Here is a 21,100-nt window from a genome sequence, read left to right as displayed (position 1 = left end):
CAGACATCGATGGGAAAGAGCTATGGCCCCCAGTCCCGTGGGGCAGGTCCTGCTCACACACAAGGACACTGATGCTTGGGAGGGAGGGGACCTGCTGGCCGGTAAGGAAGTCATCCAGGGCAGAATAGAGAGAAGGCAAGGGAAGGAGGGAAGGAAGAGGGCCAGGTGGAAAGCCATAGCTGTCAAGCCCCAGACCCTGGCCTGTGTTTGGGGAAAGCCTTGTCATAGTACCTGTCCCCACCTGCCCCTGCCCAGCTCACCTCATGCAGATATTATGCAAATGGCTCATTTCCTTCGAGGTCTGCTGGGGGCCCCAATCTTCCTTATCCAGGAAGTGGCACTCCTGGATCTCCAAGTCCCTGGGGTGGGGGCACAGTGAGGTTTGGACCAAAGTCTAAGGCTGGGGAGGGTGGGAAGGGTAGAGTGGGGAACCCAGCCCGAGGTCCAGGCATCTTCAGCCTGCCTGAGCCACCCCCCTGCACACCCCAGGGCTGAGTCCTGGCCCAGGTCTGAGTGCTGATGGTGGGGAAGAGGGGCCCCCTGCCCCTCCTTTTCACACCCCCACACGCGTTCACACAGCCTTACTCCTCAGGGTCTTTGGTGGGCTCTGCTGTGCTCAGGAGTGTAAACAGGAATGTGACAGTGGCTTCCTGTTGCAGGCCCAGCTTCTGCTCTGAAGAATCTGAAGAAGGTATCTGGCAGAGAGGGGGCCATGGTGACTGAAATGGCCTGAGACTGGCAGCCCGAGAGCAGAGGTCCTCCCTCACCCAGCAGCAAGACGATGGGGCACGATGGCTGGGGCTTCAGTTCTCCATCCAGCCAGGAGAAGAATTCTCTAGCCCTCCTGCCACCCCTGCCCTCTGCCTTGGGAGGCTCTGTCACCTCTGTACCCAGCTCTCTGGAGACCCGAGGGTCTTCTGGCTTCTGCTCCCACGCAGGCTGAAGCACTGGCTTCTCCTCGGACTTGGAGTGGGCTCTTTGTCCGCCCCTGGAAGACTGAGGGAGACAGAAACTGGGTTGGTGAGGCACACCCACCATTCCGCTGGCCTCCCCTTTCCAGCCTTCTCTGATTTGCTTGGGGCAGCCTCCGGCCTCGAGAACCTCTGCCACTTGCTCTGTCCAGAAAACCAGATCCCTCCAAGTTAGAGTTGCCAGATTTAAGAAACGAAATATAGGACCCCCAGTGCAATCTGAATTTCAGAATAAATAGTGAGTCATTCTTTAAGCATAAGTATGTCCCACATATTTAAACTTTTTAAAAAAGTTTTATTGAAGTACAGTTGATTTTACAGTGTTATGCTAAGTTCATACTTATACTTTTAAAAGTATTTGTTTTTCATCTGAAATTCAAATTTCACTGGGGGTCCTGTATTTTTTTCTTTGGCCACATTGCAGCATGCAGAAGTTCCCAGGCCAGGGATCAAACTGGTGCTACAGCCGTAACCAGTGGCAATGCTGAATCCTTAACCTGCTGACCCACCAGGGAACTCCTGCGTGTGCTGTATATTATCTGGCAACCCTACTGAAGTTACATGTTAATATTGTGTAAATTGAACCCCTGCAAATGCAAGGTGTCAGGGTGGGGGGTGGGGGGGTAGGATGGCGATACTTAAAGGAATCCTATAGAGGCTTATAAGAAAGTGGAGAATCCCTCCCATTTTTGGTGTAGAAATCTGCCTTCAGTTGGACACTGAGAGGCAGACAGTGTGGCATTCACGACTCTGCTAAGAACATGCTTGTTCCTAACCCACTTCATAGTCCACCGTTTTCTTGTTTTGTTTTTTGCCTTTTGGCTTTTTAGGGCGGCATATGGAGGTTCCCAGGCTAGAGGTCGAATCAGAGCTGTAGCCGCCAGCCTACACCACAGCTCATGACAATGCCGGATCCTTAACCCACTGAGCGAGGCCAGAGATTGAACCAGCAACCTCACGGTTCCTAGTTGGATTCGTTTCCACTGCACCACGATGGGAAGTCCAGTCCACGGTTCTTGAGTAAGCGTCTTCTCAGACTTGGCCAGGAGCTTCCCTGCCTTACACCGTCCCAAGCTGTCCCCAGCACCGTGCTCTCCCTCACACTGTTCACTCCTCTCCCATTCCCGGTGCCTCCCCTGGGCGCCCCCTTGAATGGGTCAACAGTGGAGCTGGAGCGGGGCTGAGCCAGAAGATGCTTCTGTCTCTACGAGGCTGTATAAGATGTCCCACCAGGAAGGCTTGAAATAGCATCTTCTCCCCAAATCACAGAAAGTCTTAAGCCGCCAGATGGAATCGTCACTGTTTTCCACTTTCAGATGTTTCAGGGTCCTGCACATCTGCTGACCAAATGGGGGAGGACAATCCAATTAGAGAACGAACAGTGACCTCAGATGCTTCCTTCTTCATGCTGAGCTCTGCCCAAGCTTCCAACCGGCCTGTGGCTGGCGGCAGGAATTCTGTGTGATGAGCTCTCTGCATTACAACAGAACCTTTCCAGACAGCCTGAAATATCACCGTTTTTGTCCACATGATGTAAACAGAATCTCGTTGGCTGGCAGTGCCCACGGAAGGGCCTGAACCCTGGGGACTCGCTGTGCTTCAGGATGGGACTGGTTCTCGGAAGCTCTGCCACTGGGTTTGATCTGTCCCGGAGGGATGCTGGCAACATATAACAAGAGCTGCAAAACTAGCCAGAACCTTGCCCTGTTAACTTTGTTTTGGAAACTAGGCCTAAGAAACAACTCCAAAGGAAATAAAAATAAATCACACAGAGATTGACACCAAGAAGAAAAACTGGAGCCAGCTGAAAGGGCCCAGATATAAGAAAAGTGAACAGTGACTTGTGAGCATGATGGAATCCAACAACTCTGCAGTTAATGGTCTCCAGGAATCACTGGTTGACCAAACCCTGTCTGTGGAGAGGCCTTGGGCGGGGTCCTAAGAACACAGAGATAGGTGATTGTGAGCTGGTCCTGCCCAGGAGAAGCCCCTGGGGAATGCGGCCGTAGCAGCTCAGGTTCACAGGTGGGTTAAGAATCCAATGTAGGAGCTCCTGTCGTGGCACAGCGGAAACGAATCTGACTAGGAACGATGAGGTTGCAGATTCGATCCCTGGCCTCTGCTCAGTGGGTTAGGGATCCCGCACTGCCGTGAGCTGTGGTGTAGGTCATAAATGCGGCTCGGGTCTGGTGTTGCTGTGGCTCTGCCGTAGGCCTGTGGCTACAGCTCTGATTAGACCCCTAGCCTGGGAACCTCCACATGCCGTGGAGAAAAGACAGAAAAGACAAAAAAAAAAAAAAAACGTTACAAAAGATCACGAGCCGAGGGTCACTAGTTCTTTGACTTCCCTCTTCGCCTGCACCAGCCTTCAGCCTGGCCGTCTAACAGCTGAATATATGCCCATTCTCTCCACCGGCCCATCAGATGCTTCCCCAGAGAATGCCTGGGCTTCCCTTAGTGTCCCTGCAGGGTCCCAGTGGCCAGGCACAGACAGTTGCTTAATTCAGATTTAGACAGATGACAGCTCAGAGCCAAAAATCCATAGACCCGGGTTCCAGTCCTGCTCTGCCTTTCAAAGTCGCGGCAGCCCCTGGCACTCAGGCTCAGTTTCCTAGTCTGTAAAATAGGTATTCAACTCTGCAAATATTTACTCATCCTTGATTTTGTTCAGGGCCCTCCCTGAATGCGGGGAGGATGCAAAAAGGAATTTCCTCCTTTGAGGAGCCGATAGTACTGGGTATAATGATACTAGCAGTCACTATCACACACAATACCATCAACCTTGAAAACAACCCCTAGAGTAACTCCCTACAGAAGGGAATTAGCCCCACTTTCCATAGAAAATCGAGGCTCAAAGAGGCTAAGTGAAGAGCTCCCCAGTGGCTCAGTGGGTTAAGGATCTGGCTTTGTCTCAGCTGTGGCTCTGGTTACTGCTGTGGCATAGGTTCTATCCCTGGCCCAGGAACTTTGACATGTTGCAGGTGCAGTGGGGAAAAAAAGGGGGGGGGTAGTTCCTGTCATGGCTCAGTGATTAACGAATCCAGCTAGGAACTATGAGGTTGTGGGTTTGAAACCTAGCCTTGCTCAGTGGGTCAAGGATCCGGTATTGCCGTGAGCTATGGTGTAGGTCACAGACGCAGCTTGGATCTGGCGTTGCTGTGGCTGTGGCTTAGGCCGGTGGTTACAGCTCCGATTAGACCCCTAGCCTGGGAACATCCATATGCTGCGGGAGCGGCCCTAGAAAAAGTAAAAAAACCAAAACAAACAAACAAACAAAAAGAGGCGTAGTGACTTGCCTATGACCTCAGAAGAGGCTAAGCTCCGTTCCAACCCAGGGCTGCCTGAATTCCAACCTGATGGCTGTCAGGGAGTTTGACAACTCGTCAGTCTCCTGGTGGAACCACTGGAAGGGAAGGCAGTCTGCTTGAGGCCCAGGTGTTGGGAGGACCACTGGCCTCATCTGAAGGGGTGGCAGGTCCCAGGGACTCAGGACTCAGAGGCGATTCTGCAGGTGAGGCAGAGAGCAGTCTGAGCAAAGGCTGGGAGGCATGGACTCTGTCACAGCTCAGGGCCTGCCATGGTTCTGTGGGCTTTAAGACTGGAAATGTGGCCACCAGTCTTACCCTACAGTCTTCATGAGCCCTGCCAGTCTGATCCAGCAGGGCTTGAGTTGCAAACAAGAGAAAACAACACTGGTTAATTTGAGCAGAAAAGGAGTTTATTGGAAGGATACTGGGGAGTTGCAGAACTCACAGGACGAACAGTCAAAGGGTGGGACATAGGATGCTGGCTGTCAGGACCACACGAGGCCCCCGCTGCAGGAGCGAATGGTAAAGTTCTGCCATGTCCACACTGGATGACAGAGACCCAGGGTGGCTGGATACATGAGACCACTTGGCTGAATCCTCAACTGTCCTTCCCTCTTCCTGGTCCTCATGCAAAATCTGATGGGCTGGGCTCAGGTCAGTCGGCCACGTCCGGGTTGCTGGGATCAGAGGGAGCATGTGTCCTCATCATGCCCACGGAGGGAAGTGGGGTCTTGCAGTCAGCCCACTCGTAGAGGTTGAGACTCTGGGCAGCCAAAACCTGATAATCTTCCATTATACCACCGCATGGACAATAGGAAACGAAGGCTTATTTTTTAAAAAAATTTATTGTGTCAAAGTACATCACATATTTACATTCTAAATACACAGTTCAGTGGTATCCATCACAATCACCCGTATCCAGTAAACAAAACTCCCCAGCCCCCTCCCCCAGCCCCTGGCACCCACCACGCTACTTTGTCTTTGAGTTTGACTATTTTAGGTATCTCGTATAAATGGAGCATAGGGTAATTGTCCTTTTATGTCTAGCTCATCGTACTTACCGTACTGTTTTCAAGGTTTGCCCATGTTGAAGCTTGTGGCAGAATATCATTCCTTTTGAAGGCTTACTAATTAATCTTCTAGGAGTTCCCTTTGTGGCTCAGTGGTTAACAAACCCAACTAGGATCCATGAGGATTCGGGTTCCACTCCTGGCCTCGCTCAGTGGGTTAAAGATCTGGTGTTGCCGTGAGCTATGGTGTAGGCTGCAGACGCGGCTCGGATCCCACATTGCTGCGGCTGTGGTGTAGGCCAGCAGCTGTAGCTCCACTTTGACCCCTAACCTGGGAACTTCCCTATGCCTCGAGTGTGGCCCTAAAAAGCAAAAAAAAAAACCAAACAAACAAAAAAACCCAAAAAAACAGAACCAAAACATTGATATTCTATTGTATTGATATACAGCATTTTACTTATCCACTCATCTAACGATGGCTACTTGTTATTTCCAGCTTTTGGCAACCGGGAATAATGCTATGAACATGGGTGTACAAATACCGAGACCGTGCTTTCAACTCTTTTGGGTACTGTACCCAGAAATGGAGTTGTGCCAAAGGGGTTCAAGCAGGGAAGAAAGAGCATCATATTTTGTCTCTTGAAAACTCATTCTAGCCACAGTGTGGATGGTTTGGAAGAGACAGCAAAGGGAAGGAAACCCACTAGGAGGTCAGGGCAATTGTCTAGTGGCCATGGGGATGGAGAGATGTTGGGGCTCCCAGGATGGGGTGAGGGAAAGGGCAGAGCTGCAGACGACCCCCAGGTTCCTGGCTTGTGTGACTGGGTCAGCTGGTGTTGCTAATGGCAGAAGGAGCACAGGGAGAAGCAAGCTGGGGGATGAGCTGAAAGTGAGATGACTTCTGAGTTGAGACAATTTTAGAAGATAGTTCTAGATTCTGGTTTGAAGCTCAGGTGAGAGGTGTGGTTTGAAGATAAAGACTAGCCAAGTCTTTCTCCTTTTTTTTTTTTTTTTTTGGTCTTAAAAAGGGCCACACCCTCAGCAAATGGCGGTTCCCAGGCTAGGGGTTGAATGGGAGCTGTAGCCACTGGCCTACACCACAGCCACACAGGATCCGAGCTGCATCTGTGACCTACACCACAGCTCATGGCAACACCGGATCCTTAACCCACTGAGGCCAGGGAGGAACTTGTGTCCTCATGGATGCTAGTCAGATTTGTTTCTGCTGAGCCATGAGGGGAACTCCAAGACTAGCCAAGTCTTGAGTAAGGAGACAGCCTGGAGAGCAAGCAGTTATTTCAGGGGAAGCCAAGAAAGAGGGGACTGCAGTACTATGGCCCCAAGAAAGGTGCTGTCAGCCCAGGCTGTAGTGTTGGGTATGGGGTCCACTGGTTATTTCCACCTGAGCAGTGAATGGAGTGATGGCACCCAGAGTAAACGGAACAGAAGCAGAGAGCAACTTTGAACATTCTTTCAAGGAGCTTAACCTTGAAAGGTGTGAGAGCAAAAGCTGAAAACAGGCACTGGACAAGACTCTCAGTTAGGATGAGGGCGGTTGTTTGTAATAATGAACATAAACCTGTTTTAAGACTTGTAGGAGAAAGAGGCACAAAGTCTCAGAGACGAGAGAAGTGGAGCAAAAGCCAACGCAAAGCTTGGCCTTGAAAAGAGCCCACTCTCCCTCTGGGTAAGGGCAGGGGGTGGAAGTGGAGAGGTTTAGGGAGAAATGAAGGATATAAAGGCCTTGATTTGTTCAAAGGATGGAGCCAAGGACAAGTGTCAAGGATGAAGGGAAGGAGAGTGGCTCTGCCACGTGCGTCAAGCTGCAGGTAAGGCCCTGGGCCTCCTGGGAGACCTCCTGGAAATGTGTTTTTGTTTTTGTTTTTTTGTCTTTTTGCCTTTTCTAGGGCCACTCCCATGGCATATGGAGGTTCCCAGGCTAGGGGTCTAACTGGCCTACACCACAGCCCCAGCAACACCAGATCCAAGACGCGTCTGCGATCTACACCATGCATGGCTCACAGCAACACCAGATCCTTAACCCACTGAACAAGGCCAGGGATGGAACCCACAACCTCATGGTTCCTAGTCAGATTCGTTAACCCCTGGGCCATGAAAGGAACTCCTGGAAACATGCGCCTCTGACCAGCTCCCCAAGGGGCTCTATACCCACTGCTGTAGGGCACCCAGCTTGGGCCAGTGTGGGAGGAACTGGCTCCTTCACAGGAGTCTGACAAGAAGGAGCAGGGGAACAAGGGCTGGACTCAGGGCGGGTGGAGGGGCCAGGGCCAGGCACTGAGCAAAGTTCTTAGCAGCCTCATCACCCCAGACCCGATGGCTCTATTCCTGGGTCGGGAGGGCGTGGGGCTCACCTCCAGGCAGCCCTGCCTGGAGCAGCAGGTGACCAACGGGATGGAAAATACAGACCTGGGGGTAGGGGTGGGGGCTCTACCACAGGGCAACTGGAGGCCAGGCTGGCAGCGCCCCCAGTGTACAGGGACAACAACCCTGGTGATACAGCCCGAAGAAAGCGTGGCTTCCTGGGCCCACACCACACCCTCAGCTCCAGCTCTGACCCAGCAAAAGAAACAGTCTATGAACAGGCAGCAACTCTTTAATTGATTGTTTAAAAATTTTTTTAAGACAGTTTTCCCTCAACTCCATTTAGTTTGTCAGGGGCAGAGAGAAGTCTGCAGACAGGACATCAACTCAACATCATTTGACTACTCCTGATTCTGCAGGACAGACACCTCCCAGGAGCCGTCCCGCCAGCCAGTGAAGACAAGGTTCCTCGGGTGTGGTCAAGGGCATCTGGGCCCATCCTGGCAAAAGGGCTCACTTGTGGCGTCTGACAAAGCACCAAGCGCTAGACAGGTGTCCGGGGACCGCTAGGCCCCGCCGAGTTTAATTAGCGCCCACTTGGCTCGAGCCATTTCAGGTACCCTAACGCGCAAGTGCTCAGCTTCCCTGATGCCCTCTGCAGTCTGCAAGCCCCCCGCCCCTTAGCCTCTACGTCCATGAGCCTGCACACGTCAAGGGCACCGTGGCCTGCGCGATGGTGGAAGTTGTAGTTGGACAACCTTTGAAAGTTCACCTTTTGTCAATATTGAGCAAAGAGAAACAGGGGCTGGGGAGGGGGGATCCCCAGACGAGATGACCCCCCTCCCGCCCGAGTTCAGCCCCTAGCACCTACCTCAGGCAGTGTCCTCATGTGAGAGGATGCTCAGGAAGCTGAAACTTAAACTGCTCTCCACCCTGGCCCCTTTCCGGCCCATGAGAAAAGCTTCCTAGAACCTTATAAAAGACTAATGTCACCCAGACCATTCAATCCCTACGTTTTTCTTCCAGAGCTGAGCAGACTAACAAACAGGTGTGAGTGACAAGAGGGACCCCTTCCGGCCCTCTGCTGGCATCAGTCCGAATGCCCTGAGCCTCAGGTTCTGTGGCATCTGGAGGCACCTTCTTTGCCCCAAGCAGTCAGTGCCACACTAGCCTGGCGCTTAACCGAACATCCCAACAGCAGAACACACAAAACTATCGAACACAGCTTCTATGTAGTAAACGTGTACAGTCTGAGACCCAGCCAAGCCTTCCCTCCCTCCTTCAAAACTCAAGACTCCATAGGCTGCGTGTCCAGCTTCCTCCTCGGAGAGAACAGCCTCCAATCCACGGGGACAGTCCTCCTGGACCCTCTACAGAATCTAAGAGGATACCCGAGCCTCGTGGCTGGGAACCAAGCCCCAGTAGCGGCAACTCAGAAGACAAAGCCCGAGTCTGGCCGTGGCCCTCAGCATCCGTTTCCGGTGGGGCTGCTGCAAAGCAGACACATTTCCCAACAAGAGCTCAGATGCTCTCTTTCACTCTCAACCCCTGGCCCTTTAACCTCCTCTGGCTGGGCCTGTGAGTCCCACTCCCTAGTCTGTGGCCCAACTGGAAACCAGCTGGGATGCTCCGGGAGGTAGGAGGGCAGAGGGTCGTAGGTCACCGACTACAGACAGGACACCAGTGCGTGGCTGGGCCAGGTGGGCCCCATTTCCTGAAGCTAAGACGGCCCAAAGGACAGGCCTTGTGTGCAGCAATAGCACGTGCACGGGTAACAAAACCAAGGGAGGGGACCCCAAGGGGCTTCTCCTCAGGGCGAGGGGATTATGTACAGGGGGAGGAGGGCAGTGTGGCCAGGTACACCCCCATCTCATCTCATTCAACCAGGAGATCAAACTGCTCAGCAGCTTCAAACTCAGCATTCATGGCCGCAGCCCATTCATCCAGCTCCGATTTCTGGGGGAAGAGAGATGGGGGGCAGGTGAGTGGGGAGGGAAGCACGTTGGCTGGAGCACCTCGTCCCAGACCCTGGAGGCCCTGCCTTTCCCCCATAACAGCCAGGGCTGAGCCCAGGCCCTGCAGTGCCCGGCACATCTCCCCGTGCCCCTGCCCCTCACTCACCAAGATCTCTGGCACCTTCCTCTTCTTCCGTTTCTCCTTCACGGCTGGTGGCGAGATTCCAGGGAGCGTTGTGTCTGGTGCCCAGGGCTTCACAGGGACCCTGGGGACCTCAGTTAACTTTGAACCCACCACAGGTGAGACTCCAGCCAAGTCTTCTGTGGCCAGCAGCCCCTCAAAGCCAAAGCAGGACCGGCGGCCCGGGGTGGAGGTGGAGGCGGAGCCAACAGTCTCCAGGCGGCTGTAGGATCGCCTGACTTTCTTTGACATTTCCAAGTCTCTGGCGTCCAGGTCTCCTTCCCCTGAATTGGACTCAACATTCAGGGAACACAGCACAGGAGTAGGGGTGGGAGTGACAGGGACACTGCGTGTCTGGAAGAGGTCCTCTCTAGTAGGCTCCTTGCTAGGAGGGTTGTTTTCTTTCTCCAAGAAAAACGCGATCTGTACCAGGACAGGAGAGAACGCCTCCCTGTTAGTTGTTCTACTTCGAGAAAGGCCTGATTTAGGGCGGAAAGACCGACCCGGGGGCACTTTAGAATGGAAAAGTGGAGGGAATTCCCGTCGTGGCTCAGTGGTTAACGAATCTGACTAGGAACCACGAGGTTGCAGGTAAATCTGACTGGGAACCATGAGGTTGTGGGTTCGATCCCCGGCCTCGTTCAGTGGGCTAAGGATCCGGCATTGCCATGAGCTGTGGTGTAGGTCGCAGACTTGGCTCGGATCCCGCGTTGCTGGGGCTGTGGTGTAGACTGGTGGCTACAGCTCCAATTAGACCCCTAGCCTGGGAACCTCCATGTGCCGTGGGTGCAGCCCTAGAAAAGGCAAAAAAAAAAAAAGTGGAGATGGGTCAGGAAATACATCAGACCAGAGACAGATGTGGGATGGGGAAGAGACCAGCCGGTCACTGTTCCTGAGTCCACTTTCGTGCCCCAAGAGGACCGGCCACCACCCCCTGGAGCTGTCGGCTCTGGCTCTAAAACATGACTGCAATCTACCCACCTGTGACAGGTGCCCCGGTCCCTGTCCCCCAGGCTCAACACCCTCCTCGCCGCCCTGCCCGCTCTGATCCGTTTGTCACACAGCTGGTGATAATTTTCCTAAAATGTCCACCCAGCCAATAAGTTCTTAATGGTCACCTGCCAGGCACCGTTCTGGGCACTGGGAGCCAGAAGGAAGCAAAACAGAGAAAACCTGGCTCCATGGAGCTTCCACTCTAGCGGGGGAAATAGGTAACCGGGAGAGTCATATCGTCCGCCAGAGGCATTAAGCACCTTGGGAAGAGAGAGAGGAGGGGAGGGCACCCCGGGAGTGGGCTGGAACTCGGGTAGGTGCAGGGCAGCGGAGGCCTCACTCGGGTAGCACGTGAGGTATGAATTGAAGAGCTGAGGGAGTAATTTAACTGGGAGGGAGGCAGGGAGAACAGAAAAGTCCTAGGGTGAGAGTGTGCCAATCGGGGTCAAGGAACAAGGCCAGTGTGGCCCAAGGGAGAAGTGAAGAGAGGACCTGAAGATGCAGCTCAGGACGTAATGGTGGCGTTGGAGGCGCTCTGCGGCCACAGTAAGGGGAGACCCATGGAGCCTCTTGCTCCGGGACGCAAGGAGCCACGGGAAGGGTGGGAACAGTGCCTAATCTGACATGAGCATTAACAGGCTCACTTATTGGCTCCTCATAATTCCAATCTCAGCTCAAATGCTGCTTCCTCAGGGAGGCCACCCTCACCATGGACTAGAGACCAGCCGTCCTCACCCCTGCCAGTTACCCTCCGTCACAATGGCCTCTTTCCTGGAGGCCGCTCTGGCTTAGCACACTCCCTGCCAAGGTCGGCTGCAGACGCACCAAACCTCGTGCTTTTCCTTGTGGACTCAGTCCATCACTATCTCATTTTCGCTGTTCACTGGTTGACTGTCACACCCAATTAGACTGTGAGCTTCACACATGAGCAGGGCTTTCCACCTGTTGGACCTTAACCTTGCTCGTGCCCATGTCTAGCGCCTTTAGCGGAGCCCTGCATGCAGCAGTTGTTCAATAAATGCTCACTGAATTAACTTACGCAAAACTTGGCATTGAGTTTCCTGACGGCCAAGGCAAGGAGAGAAAAAAGACAAATTCAGTGACACTTTTGGTCTAATAAAATTATATTTGGTTATCAAGCCAGTTCCTGAAACTACCATGACCCTGTAAATAAATTATCCTTCAATAAAATAAAAAGTAAACTGATTAAGAGAGGGGGGAGGGTTAGTTCCTGGTACAAGCTCTGGGGAATTTGCCCCATGAGTCTAAGTAAAAGGGATGTTGAACAAAATGAGGGATCACTGACTACTTCCTCAATCCCTACAGCTAAGCAGTCATCCACGTCCTTGCAGTTTTTTGGGGGGCTCAATTTCATGAATCTATTATTCGACCAATAAGAAAGAGTGGCTATCATAGTGGAGGCAGAAGTCTGCCCTCGAGACAACAAACATGCAAATAATATGCTCTCAGCTATGAACAAGGCCTATGGAGAACCATATGGAAAAGGCTTCCAGGAGGAGCTGTCCTTTGAGCTGAGTCCTGTGTGACCGAGGTGGCTGTGTGGTAAGCCGGGGGCAGGAGCAGCACTCTGCCTTTCCCTTACTTCAGGCTCCCACTACCCCACTTCAGGATTCCATTCAAGTCCTCCCACCTGGCCTGAGGTCCCCAGAAGGCTTCCTCCAACCTGTTCTCCACCCAGACCCAAGAGGGATCTTTCTAAAACATCCAGGCTTGTCTCAGTCACCACCTTGCTTAAGACTCTCTAAAGCTGCCCACAGAGCCAAGAAGGAAGCCCAACCAAGCTCCTAAGCTGGGCTTTCATGCCTCATCAAGATCCGCTCTGGCTTAGCACACTCCCTGCCAAGGTCGGCTGCAGACGCACCAAACAAGCCAATGCTCCCCAAACATCGTGCTTTTCCTTGTGGACTCAGGATGTCTGCAAACACAGCTTCCTTTGCCTGGGACGCCCCCAACCTGTTTTCATCGACTCTGTTTAAACGCTTCTGTGAAACATTCCCCAAGCTACCTGGTCTGGGTTAGGCACCTTCACAGCTCCTAGTCCTTTCTCTTTTGCAGTCTTCAGCACACTGTTCCCACTTATTTTTCTTTCTCCCCACTTGACTGTAAGCCTTGTGAGCTACTCAAAGACAGTTACCATTTCTCATTTATGATACCTTCAGGCACAGATCTCGTTACTGAAACTCCTTAACTATGATTTCTGCTAAAACAGTTAAGGACATTATACTATACTAAGGACAACGGACTAGAAAAAGTAATTAAAACAGTTCAACTCTTGGAGTTCCCGTCGTGGCGCAGCGGAAACAAATCCAACTAGGAACCATGAGGTTGCAGGTTCGGTCCCTGGCCTCGCTCAGTGGGTTAAGGATCTGGCGTTGCGTGAGCTGTGGTGTAGGTCGCAGATGCGGCTCAGATCCTGCATTGCTGTGGCTCTGGTGTAGGCCAGTGTCTACAGCTCCAATTAGACCCCTAGCCTGGGAAGCTCCATATGCCGCAGGTTCGGCCCTAAAAAGAAAAAAAAAGAAAAAAAAAAAACACAGGAAAATGGTAGAGAATACCAGCTCAACAATAGCTAGACACCGCAAGTATGCAGGAAGTGAGCCAAACTGGCAACACATGCAGGTATCCAAAGGCAAATTATTTCAAAATACAACAAGAACAGCTCCCCAGGCAGATGTGAGCAGCCATTACGCCCCAGCTCGAGTGTCCTGGATTGCCTTCAACTAAGAAAATGAAAACGAACTTACCCTGGGGCTTCTTCGAGGCGTGGGAACAGATGGAGTCTGTGGAGACAACATTAAGTGATCACACAGCCGGCCCCCTATTCTGGCTCCCCGTCCTCAAACCCTCTCTCAGCCCTCACCTCTACAGTATGGGCCACGATCTTCTTCAAGACGATGGGCTTTCGGACTGGAGCCGCCTGGGGTGCCTGGAGGAAGAGGGGTGAACATGAGCTCTGCATTCGTCCAGGGGCCTCCGGAGCAGGAGGACTGAGAATCCCGGGCTCACCTTAGGCCGGATTTCTGGGAAGGTGCTTGGAAGATCAGAGCCTGATTTCCGCTGGGACCTCCTTAGAGACTGAGTAGGAGTTGGGGTCCTGGGCCCTGGAAAGAGAAAAACTTAGGAGGCGGGGGAGGACTCTAGACCTTAGAGTTTAGAGTCCTCAGGTTCTGGAGAGAGTGAGAGAGTCTCCCAAACAAGCCCTCTGGGGACACCTTCCTGGGCGGGGAACAAGCCTCCAAAGGCAGTGAGGGTGGCGGGAGGGCCTTCCTCACGGAACTGCGTCCCTCAAACGGCTCAGCCCCATCTCTCCCTCGCGCCCTCCGCTCACCGGAGCTCTGGGCGGCCCCTCCGGACCGCGTTCGCCTCTCGGACATGTCTAGCCTTGGGCTCGATCTTCGCCGCCGACGCCACGGCCACACGCTCCCGCGCCAACCCGAAGCGCAAACGTTCGAATTGCCCGCCTCGCTCGGGAGGAAGCGGAAGTGACGTTGGGCGGGAGGACCGATAAGCCCTGGTTACACCGTTTGCACCGCCCCCACGTCTAGCGTCTGCAGGGGCAGGGCCAGTGGCGCGCTGGCGTCATCAGCACGCGCCGCACCCGGAAGAGACGTGGCAGCGGAGGGATAATCGGAGCGTTCTGAGCTGGAGAAAGCTGAGCGAGAACTCTGCTGAGCGCAGTCTGACCTTCTGCGCCTCGGAGCGGAGCTCGCGCCTCTGGGGACCGGTGCAGCCCCGAATTGGTAACACAGAGTACGGTCTGTGGAGGAGGTGGGGGCGGGGCTTGAGGGGGTGGGGCTCAGGAGGGGCCCCCCTGGGGGCGGGGCCGGTGGTATCGGAGGGGTCTGGCCGTGGATGGGATATGGGAGGAATGGAGGGGGGTCTCCGGAGGTGGGATTTATGCAGGGGGCGTGGCTCGGAGTGAAGAGGAACGGTGGGCAGGAATGTGGGGTTGGGGCGAATACAAGAGGTGTCTAAGGCGGTTAAGAGTGGAAACGAACTGAGTTGGTGAGTGCGTAGTGGCGGCCCCCAGAACCTGGTCCCCTGCCACCTCTGACCCCCTTCGTCAGGGTCGACTATGGGGCTTTGCAAGTGCCCCAAGAGGAAAGTGACCAACCTGTTCTGCTTCGAACACCGAGTCAACGTCTGCGAGCACTGTCTGGTAGCCAATCATGCCAAGGTGGGTGTTCAAGGGAGTGCCTGTGCAGAGCACAAGGTAGGCGGTTGGTATTGACTTCCTCCAAATCCATGAAGGTCTTGGCCCTAGAGTGGAAGCTCCACGAGGGCAAGAACTTAATTGATTTTGTTCACTGTTACATCCCTAGTCCTTAAGACAGAGTCTGGCATACAGTATGTGTTCAATATATGTCTTTCGATTGGTCAAATAAAAGGATGGGGCTCTTCTGTGATGAGAGAAAAAGAGGCATCTGGGCCTTGGGGAGATGGGCTGTGGAGCCCTTGCTCCAGTTGTGATCTCTCTCCCACTCCAGTGCATCGTCCAGTCCTATCTGCAGTGGCTCCAAGATAGCGACTACAACCCCAATTGCCGCCTGTGCAACGTACCCCTGGCCACCCGGGAGACGACCCGCCTCATCTGTTATGGTGAGGCCTGGGCAACTTGGGGGGATCAGGACAGGCCCAGCATGACTAGTTAACAGGCCCTCCCTAAGCAACAGCACAGTGAGACACTCAGGCCTGGGAGGCTGGAGCCCCAGATTCCGGTCCAGCTAGGTTACTTGCTTTGAGCTCAGGCAAGTCACTTTTCCCTTTCTGGGCTTTAGTGTGTGTCCCTAGAAATTAAAGCTCCTAATTTCTTCCCTGCCAATGTCGAGGGTTGAGTGAGAGCCAGCCAAACTCGTGGGTGCAGTTGTGGCTGCGAGCAGTAGCTAGCCGTACCAGAAGCGAGCTGAAAGCATGGGGCTTTCAGACATTCGGGAGCCATTTCTGATTCTAAGATGAAACAGAGAGGAACTGAGTTTCCTGCAGTAACGTCAGCTAAAAGAAGTCAGCAGAGGCATGAGTCCTGACCTTGACCTGAATGGTGTAAGAGCCTCAGCTGCCCCTTTTTTTTGTTTTTTGTTTTTTTTCTGTCTTTTTGCTATTTCTTGGGCTGCTCCCACAGCATATGGAGGTTCCCAGGCTAGGGGTCCAATCGGAGCTGTAGCCACCAGCCTATGCCAGAGCCACAGCAACGCAGGATCCGAGCCGCGTCTGCAACCTACACCACAGCTCACGGCAACGCCGGATCGTTAACCCACTGAGCAAGGCCAGGGACCGAACCCACAACCTCATAGTTCCTAGTTGGATTCGTTAACCACTGCACCACGACGGGAACTCCTCAGCTGCCCTTTTTGAAGGAAACTAGTGTAAAAGAGTGAACTCCATATATGTGTTTTTCACTGTGAGTGTGTGTTTACATGTGCATAAGTTTAATGGGCATCGTGTCTTTGCCTAGGTGTTAGTGTGTTGGTACTGTGGGTGAGTGAATGGGTAACTGCATGCAAACACACAAGCACAGGTGTGTTGTAGGGTTGCAGGAGTATGCACAAGTGAGAGTGCTCAAGTGTTAGCAAACATGAGAGTATAGATGTGTATACGTGAGAGTTAGTTTCCCCGTAAGTGTGGATACAGGGGCTGGCAGTTGTGCTTGTGTATATTTGTGCCCATGGTTGTGTACACACATACATATGTCTGTGTCTGTGTCTGGGAACCTTTTCCGAAACTGTTCATGATGAGCTGTTAGCCCAGGGAGCTTGTGATAAGTGCAGGTCCAGAGAGGACTCTCAGAAATGGTAGGTGGCGTCTTCTTCCCACCCACCCTCACCTCCTAGTGGGCTGGGGAGCTTGGATCTGCCATGACTTAGATAGTGGTGGCCACGATGGCCAAGGTTGTAGGCAGTGCTGAGGAAGTGGACCTGGGATGGGGATGGGAAGAAGGGCTGGGCTTACGCTTGCGTGCGTATATCTCATAGTGGGCTGGGGGCTCTGTTGGCCAAGGGGTCCTGAGTGTCTTCCTCTTCATGCCTCTCCTCCACCTCTTGACGGGCCCTAAGATCTCTTCCACTGGGCCTGCCTCAATGAACGTGCCGCCCAGCTACCCCGAAACACAGCGCCTGCTGGCTACCAGTGCCCCAGCTGCAGTGGCCCCATCTTCCCTCCAGCCAACCTGGCTGGCCCGGTGGCCTCCGCACTGAGAGAGAAGCTGGCCACGGTCAACTGGGCCCGGGCAGGACTAGGCCTTCCTCTGGTGAGAGCCCATCTGCCCTGGGTCCCACCTGGGCCAGATGAGTGGGTGGGGACAGCACCGGGCGGGCTGGTGACATCATTGGTTCTTTCCTCCAGATTGACGAGGTGGCGAGCCCAGAGCCCGAGCCCCTCAACACTTCTGAGTTCTCTGACTGGTCCAGCTTTGATGGTAAGCGCTGGTCTCCACCTGCCGTTGGGGCCTTGCCTCCCTGCTCTGCTGACAGCTCTGTTCCTGCCCGCAGCCAGCAGTAGCCCCACACAAGAGGAGACAGCCAGTGCTTCTGCTGCCCCAGCCTTCTACAGCCCAGTCCCCCGGCCGCCCGCTTCCCCGAGCCGGCCTGAGCAGCACACGGTGATCCACATGGGCGGTTCTGAGCCGCTGACTCACGGTGAGCCAGGGGATGGGCCAGGCCAGAGAAGGATAGGACGGGACTGGGGTGGTCTGTATGGCGGGCACTCTGGTCCAGACACCCACTCGCAGGGACCCTTCCTCACTCCCGTCAGAGACGTTACCTTCCAACAATTCCGAGATACTCCGGCTGAGAAGGGCGGGGTCTCCTGCCCTCCCCTCCCCACCCCGCTGTGGGCCAGTTTTCCTGAGCCTGTGGATGCCGGTGGCTCTGCCCCTGCAGCCTCGGCCCCGAGGAAGGTGTATGACACGCGGGATGATGCCCGGGTACCAGGCCTCCACGGGGATTACGACGATGACAAGTACCGTCGCCGGCCTGCCCTGGGCTGGCTGGCCCAGCTGCTCAGGTACACAGGGTCTGGTGCGGCAGGATGCCAGGACAGGGGAGTGGGAGTGAGAGCCAGAGTCAGAGGCCCCTGAGCAGGACAGTTTCATGACAAAAGGGGCTTGTCCTGGGCAATAATGGGACGTGGGGTTAGGGCTGTGCACAGAGGCCGCTCTCCCGCTCTTTCCTTGCCTGCTACACTTGAGGTTCAGACTCGGGCTCTTTGAGGCCCCTTCCTGCTCTGCCACCACCCATTCCTGCTCTGCCACCACCCAGTCTTTGTGACTTTTCTTACGCCTGACACGTTCCGGTCTCCAAAATACAGTTGCTGCCTCAGCTGGTTTGAGTGCACGGTCCCCCTCGTAGTGGGCAGGCGCACACGAGGCTCAGGGATAGTGGCGCTGGGGCCAGAAGAGGAGGGGCATGGCTGGGGCTCCTCTCCCAGCCACAGGGGCCGCCAGGGGGGATTGGAGGCCTGATCTGACTTTCCCTCATCCCCCCGCCCCCCAGGAGCCGGGCTGGGTCTCGTAAGCGGCCGCTGACCCTGCTCCAGCGGGCGGGGCTGCTGCTGCTGCTGGGGCTGCTGGGCTTCCTGGCCCTCCTTGCCCTCATGTCTCGCCTGGGCCGGGCTGCGGCTGACAGCGATCCCAACCTGGACCCGCTCATGAACCCTCACATCCGTGTGGGGCCCTCCTGAGCCCTTGCTTATGGCTGGGCCAGCCCAGGACCTCGGGGCCTGAGGGGAGGGGTGGAGGGGGAGGTCTGGGGGCCCTTCTCTGCTCTCCCTCAAGCCTGAGACACTAAGATCCCAGGCCCGAAGCCAAGCCCACCAGCGTGGCTGCAGGCTAGGCCTGGGGTCCCCAACTTGACCTGCTTTGCCTGGGTCTCCAGCCTCCCCCCCCCAGCCCCCCAAAGGAGCTGACAGGTGGAAATAAATGATAGACTTTATTAAAATGCCCGAAGCAGCCTTTTCCTTCCCCTTCTCAGCCCGGGCCCCAGGCCTCAGTGGTTCTCTTCTCGGTACTGGATGGCCAGAAACTCCAGGGACAGGCGGTTGAAGAACATGGCTCCGTTGAGCACTGGGCAGAGGAGAGCGTCCCCCTCAACCTTCCCTGTCCCCGCCTTGCTGCGTCTCAAGGTTCCAAAGCCCCCCGCTCCCCTTGAGTACCCCCCCCCTCCCCTACTCACTCAGGATGGTCAGGGAAAAGCATCGAAGAAATTTGTCTCCTGTCATCTCAGCATAGAGGGACCCCATGGCAGCCCAGCAGATGCCGATCACCTGGGAGAACTGTGGGCCCCATCCAGTGGGAGAGTGGCCCCCTGACACAACAGTGGGGTTTCCGTCAGCCCCTGGGCCTTCCCCCACCAGCCCTTGAGCCCCCGCCCTGGCCTACCATCAGGACCACTGTGTAGTGGAAGCTCATGCGGTCGTAGTGGTAGGTGACGCAGAAGTTGTGTACGTCACTGGCGAAGATGATGAGGTGTATGAAGAAGAGCATCATCGCGGCTACGGTGAGAATCCTGCCTTGTGGGAAGAAGAGCACGGCTAGGCGGTCCCGCCACCGCATCCTGGCAGTCGCACAGACTCCAGGCAGACGGCAGAGTTGGAGCGAGCAGACCCCTCCCAGAAAAAGCAGCCAACTCCTCTAGTTCTAGAGCACAGTCTCAGGATAGCAGTAGGATTCTAGAATCAGGAGGACATGATAGGGGACGAGATTCTAGAACATAGGCTGCTTCCAGCCGATGCAGAAGCGTTTCATGGGTGATCCAAGCAGCTGTGAACTGTGAAGGGCTGCTGGGCTAAAGGCACAGGGCTCCTAGAGTTCCCATTGTGGCCCAGCAGATTAAGAATCCGACTAGTATCCATGAAGATTGGGGTTCAATCTCTGGCCCCACTCAGCAGGTTAAAGGATCTGGCGTTGCGGTGAGCTGTGGTGTAGGTCGTAGGCATGGCTTGGCTCTGGCGTTGCTGTGGCCATGGCTTAGATCTGGTGTTGCTGTGGTTTTGATACAGGCAGGTAGCTTCGGCTCTGATTGGACCCCTATCCTGGGAATTTCCATATGCTGTGGGCACAGCCCTAAAAAGCGAAAGAAAAAAAAAGGTGCAGGGCCCATCGTGTTGCGGGAGGGCCAGCATTCCTCGCCATCCCAACCAACGCTTTGTGCTCCTGTGTGAATCTTCTCACTGAGTCCCTGACAGTTGTATGCAGGAGGTAGCGTGGGCACATCCCTCAGGTGAAAGATGGGCTCAGGATAGTGGAGGGGGAGTTGTAGGTCCGCAGCAAGTCTCGGGCAGAGGAGAGGTTCAGTGTAATCTCCCCTAATAAAATCTCTCCAGTATGACTGGAGGGCGTGGCCAGGTGAGGGCAGGCCTGGGCCGGATCGCAAGCTCCAAGTATTTGTTCCAGCCCCTCATGGGGAGGGAGGAAGGGAAGGAACAACAGATTCTCCACAGTTGTGCCAGGACCTTCCCCACACCCTCCCCAGGCAGGGCCGGGAGAGCCCCTGGCTTTTCCATCTCCTCCCCAGATGTTCTTCCAACACATGTTGCTGACCAGCTCTCCACGCTGTGCCACCTCCCTGACTCAGCATTTTCACACCCATCACCCCTGCCAGTCCCAGAGTCCCAGGAGAAAGCTGGGGCTGGTGGCACAGTCCGATTTTACTACACCTGAGGCTGAGGCCGAGAGGGATTGTCAGCTCAAGTTTTCACAGCCAGTGAGTGAGGGGGTCAGTACTAAGATCCAGTCCTACCCAAGCCTGTGGAACAAGTAGGGACAGAAGCCAAGAAGGAAACATTTCCTCCGTACATGTAGGAGGTGAACACTTCAACACTGTCAACAAGATAAGCCAGAAAAATGACCGGAAATGATGTGGCGGGACGTGGCAGGCTCCCAGGAGCTAAAGTAGAAAAGTGGATGTTGAACTTGGCCAGCCCCATTGCCTCCTGTTTGCCCCAGAAGCTGGGTCCCAGGTCAATCCAAGACCCCCTCTCCTTCCTTAAAGCAGTAGTGTTAGAGCCTGAGAACTTCCATATGCCACACCAGTGGCCCTAAATAAGATAAATAAATATTAAAAGACAAAAACAAAATCCCCCAAAATTGGTTGATGTCCTACAGGGCAATACAAACAAAGTTTTGAGGTTCTTTTTCAACTGGCTATAAATGTTTTGCATTGCTCTGGGACAATATCTAGCAAAATCAAACAAGTGTACAATCTGATGGGTGATTAAATAATCCTCGGGTGGGCTTGTTAAATAATGCCCCAGTATGATATTGGACGGTCATGCTACTACACTCTTTGTCTCTATTCCAAATTTTGCATAATAATTTTTAACAGTATTGTGTAGCCTTTTGTTTTGC

General features: G+C 54.3%; 3 protein-coding genes across 4 annotated transcripts; 1 reads left to right on the top strand and 2 right to left on the bottom strand.

Annotated features, from left to right (window-relative positions):
- Nucleotides 1–7,887: 7,887 nt before the first annotated feature.
- On the bottom strand, nt 7,888–14,232 carry CDCA5 (cell division cycle associated 5). Its single transcript, XM_047775331.1, has 6 exons — nt 14,090–14,232; nt 13,768–13,862; nt 13,622–13,687; nt 13,506–13,541; nt 9,733–10,170; nt 7,888–9,567 (listed from the first exon to the last, which is right to left on the bottom strand). The coding sequence occupies exons 1-6, from the start codon at nt 14,133–14,135 to the stop codon at nt 9,487–9,489; spliced, it is 762 nt and encodes a 253-aa protein (XP_047631287.1). The 5' UTR covers nt 14,136–14,232; the 3' UTR covers nt 7,888–9,486.
- A 103-nt stretch (nt 14,233–14,335) lies between these two features.
- ZFPL1 (zinc finger protein like 1) lies at nt 14,336–18,696 on the top strand. 2 transcript variants are annotated; one of them, XM_047775328.1, is made up of 8 exons: nt 14,336–14,501; nt 14,829–14,938; nt 15,249–15,360; nt 16,812–17,005; nt 17,101–17,173; nt 17,247–17,393; nt 17,637–17,760; nt 18,249–18,696. In XM_047775328.1, exons 2-8 carry the CDS (start codon nt 14,837–14,839, stop codon nt 18,433–18,435), a joined length of 939 nt encoding a protein of 312 aa, XP_047631284.1. In that variant the 5' UTR covers nt 14,336–14,501; nt 14,829–14,836; the 3' UTR covers nt 18,436–18,696. The 2 variants fall into 2 exon arrangements, with proteins under 2 accessions (XP_047631284.1, XP_047631283.1); XM_047775327.1 differs by having other exon boundaries at nt 14,336–14,511.
- TMEM262 (transmembrane protein 262) lies at nt 18,665–19,564 on the bottom strand. Its single transcript, XM_047775329.1, has 3 exons — nt 19,133–19,564; nt 18,927–19,026; nt 18,665–18,817 (listed from the first exon to the last, which is right to left on the bottom strand). Exons 1-3 carry the CDS (start codon nt 19,304–19,306, stop codon nt 18,741–18,743), a joined length of 351 nt encoding a protein of 116 aa, XP_047631285.1. The 5' UTR covers nt 19,307–19,564; the 3' UTR covers nt 18,665–18,740.
- Nucleotides 19,565–21,100: the final 1,536 nt, after the last annotated feature.

Source organism: Phacochoerus africanus, chromosome 4, assembly GCF_016906955.1.
Source record: "Phacochoerus africanus isolate WHEZ1 chromosome 4, ROS_Pafr_v1, whole genome shotgun sequence".
Lineage (NCBI taxonomy): Eukaryota > Metazoa > Chordata > Mammalia > Artiodactyla > Suidae > Phacochoerus > Phacochoerus africanus.
This window is presented reverse-complemented; position numbering and strand designations above follow the sequence as displayed.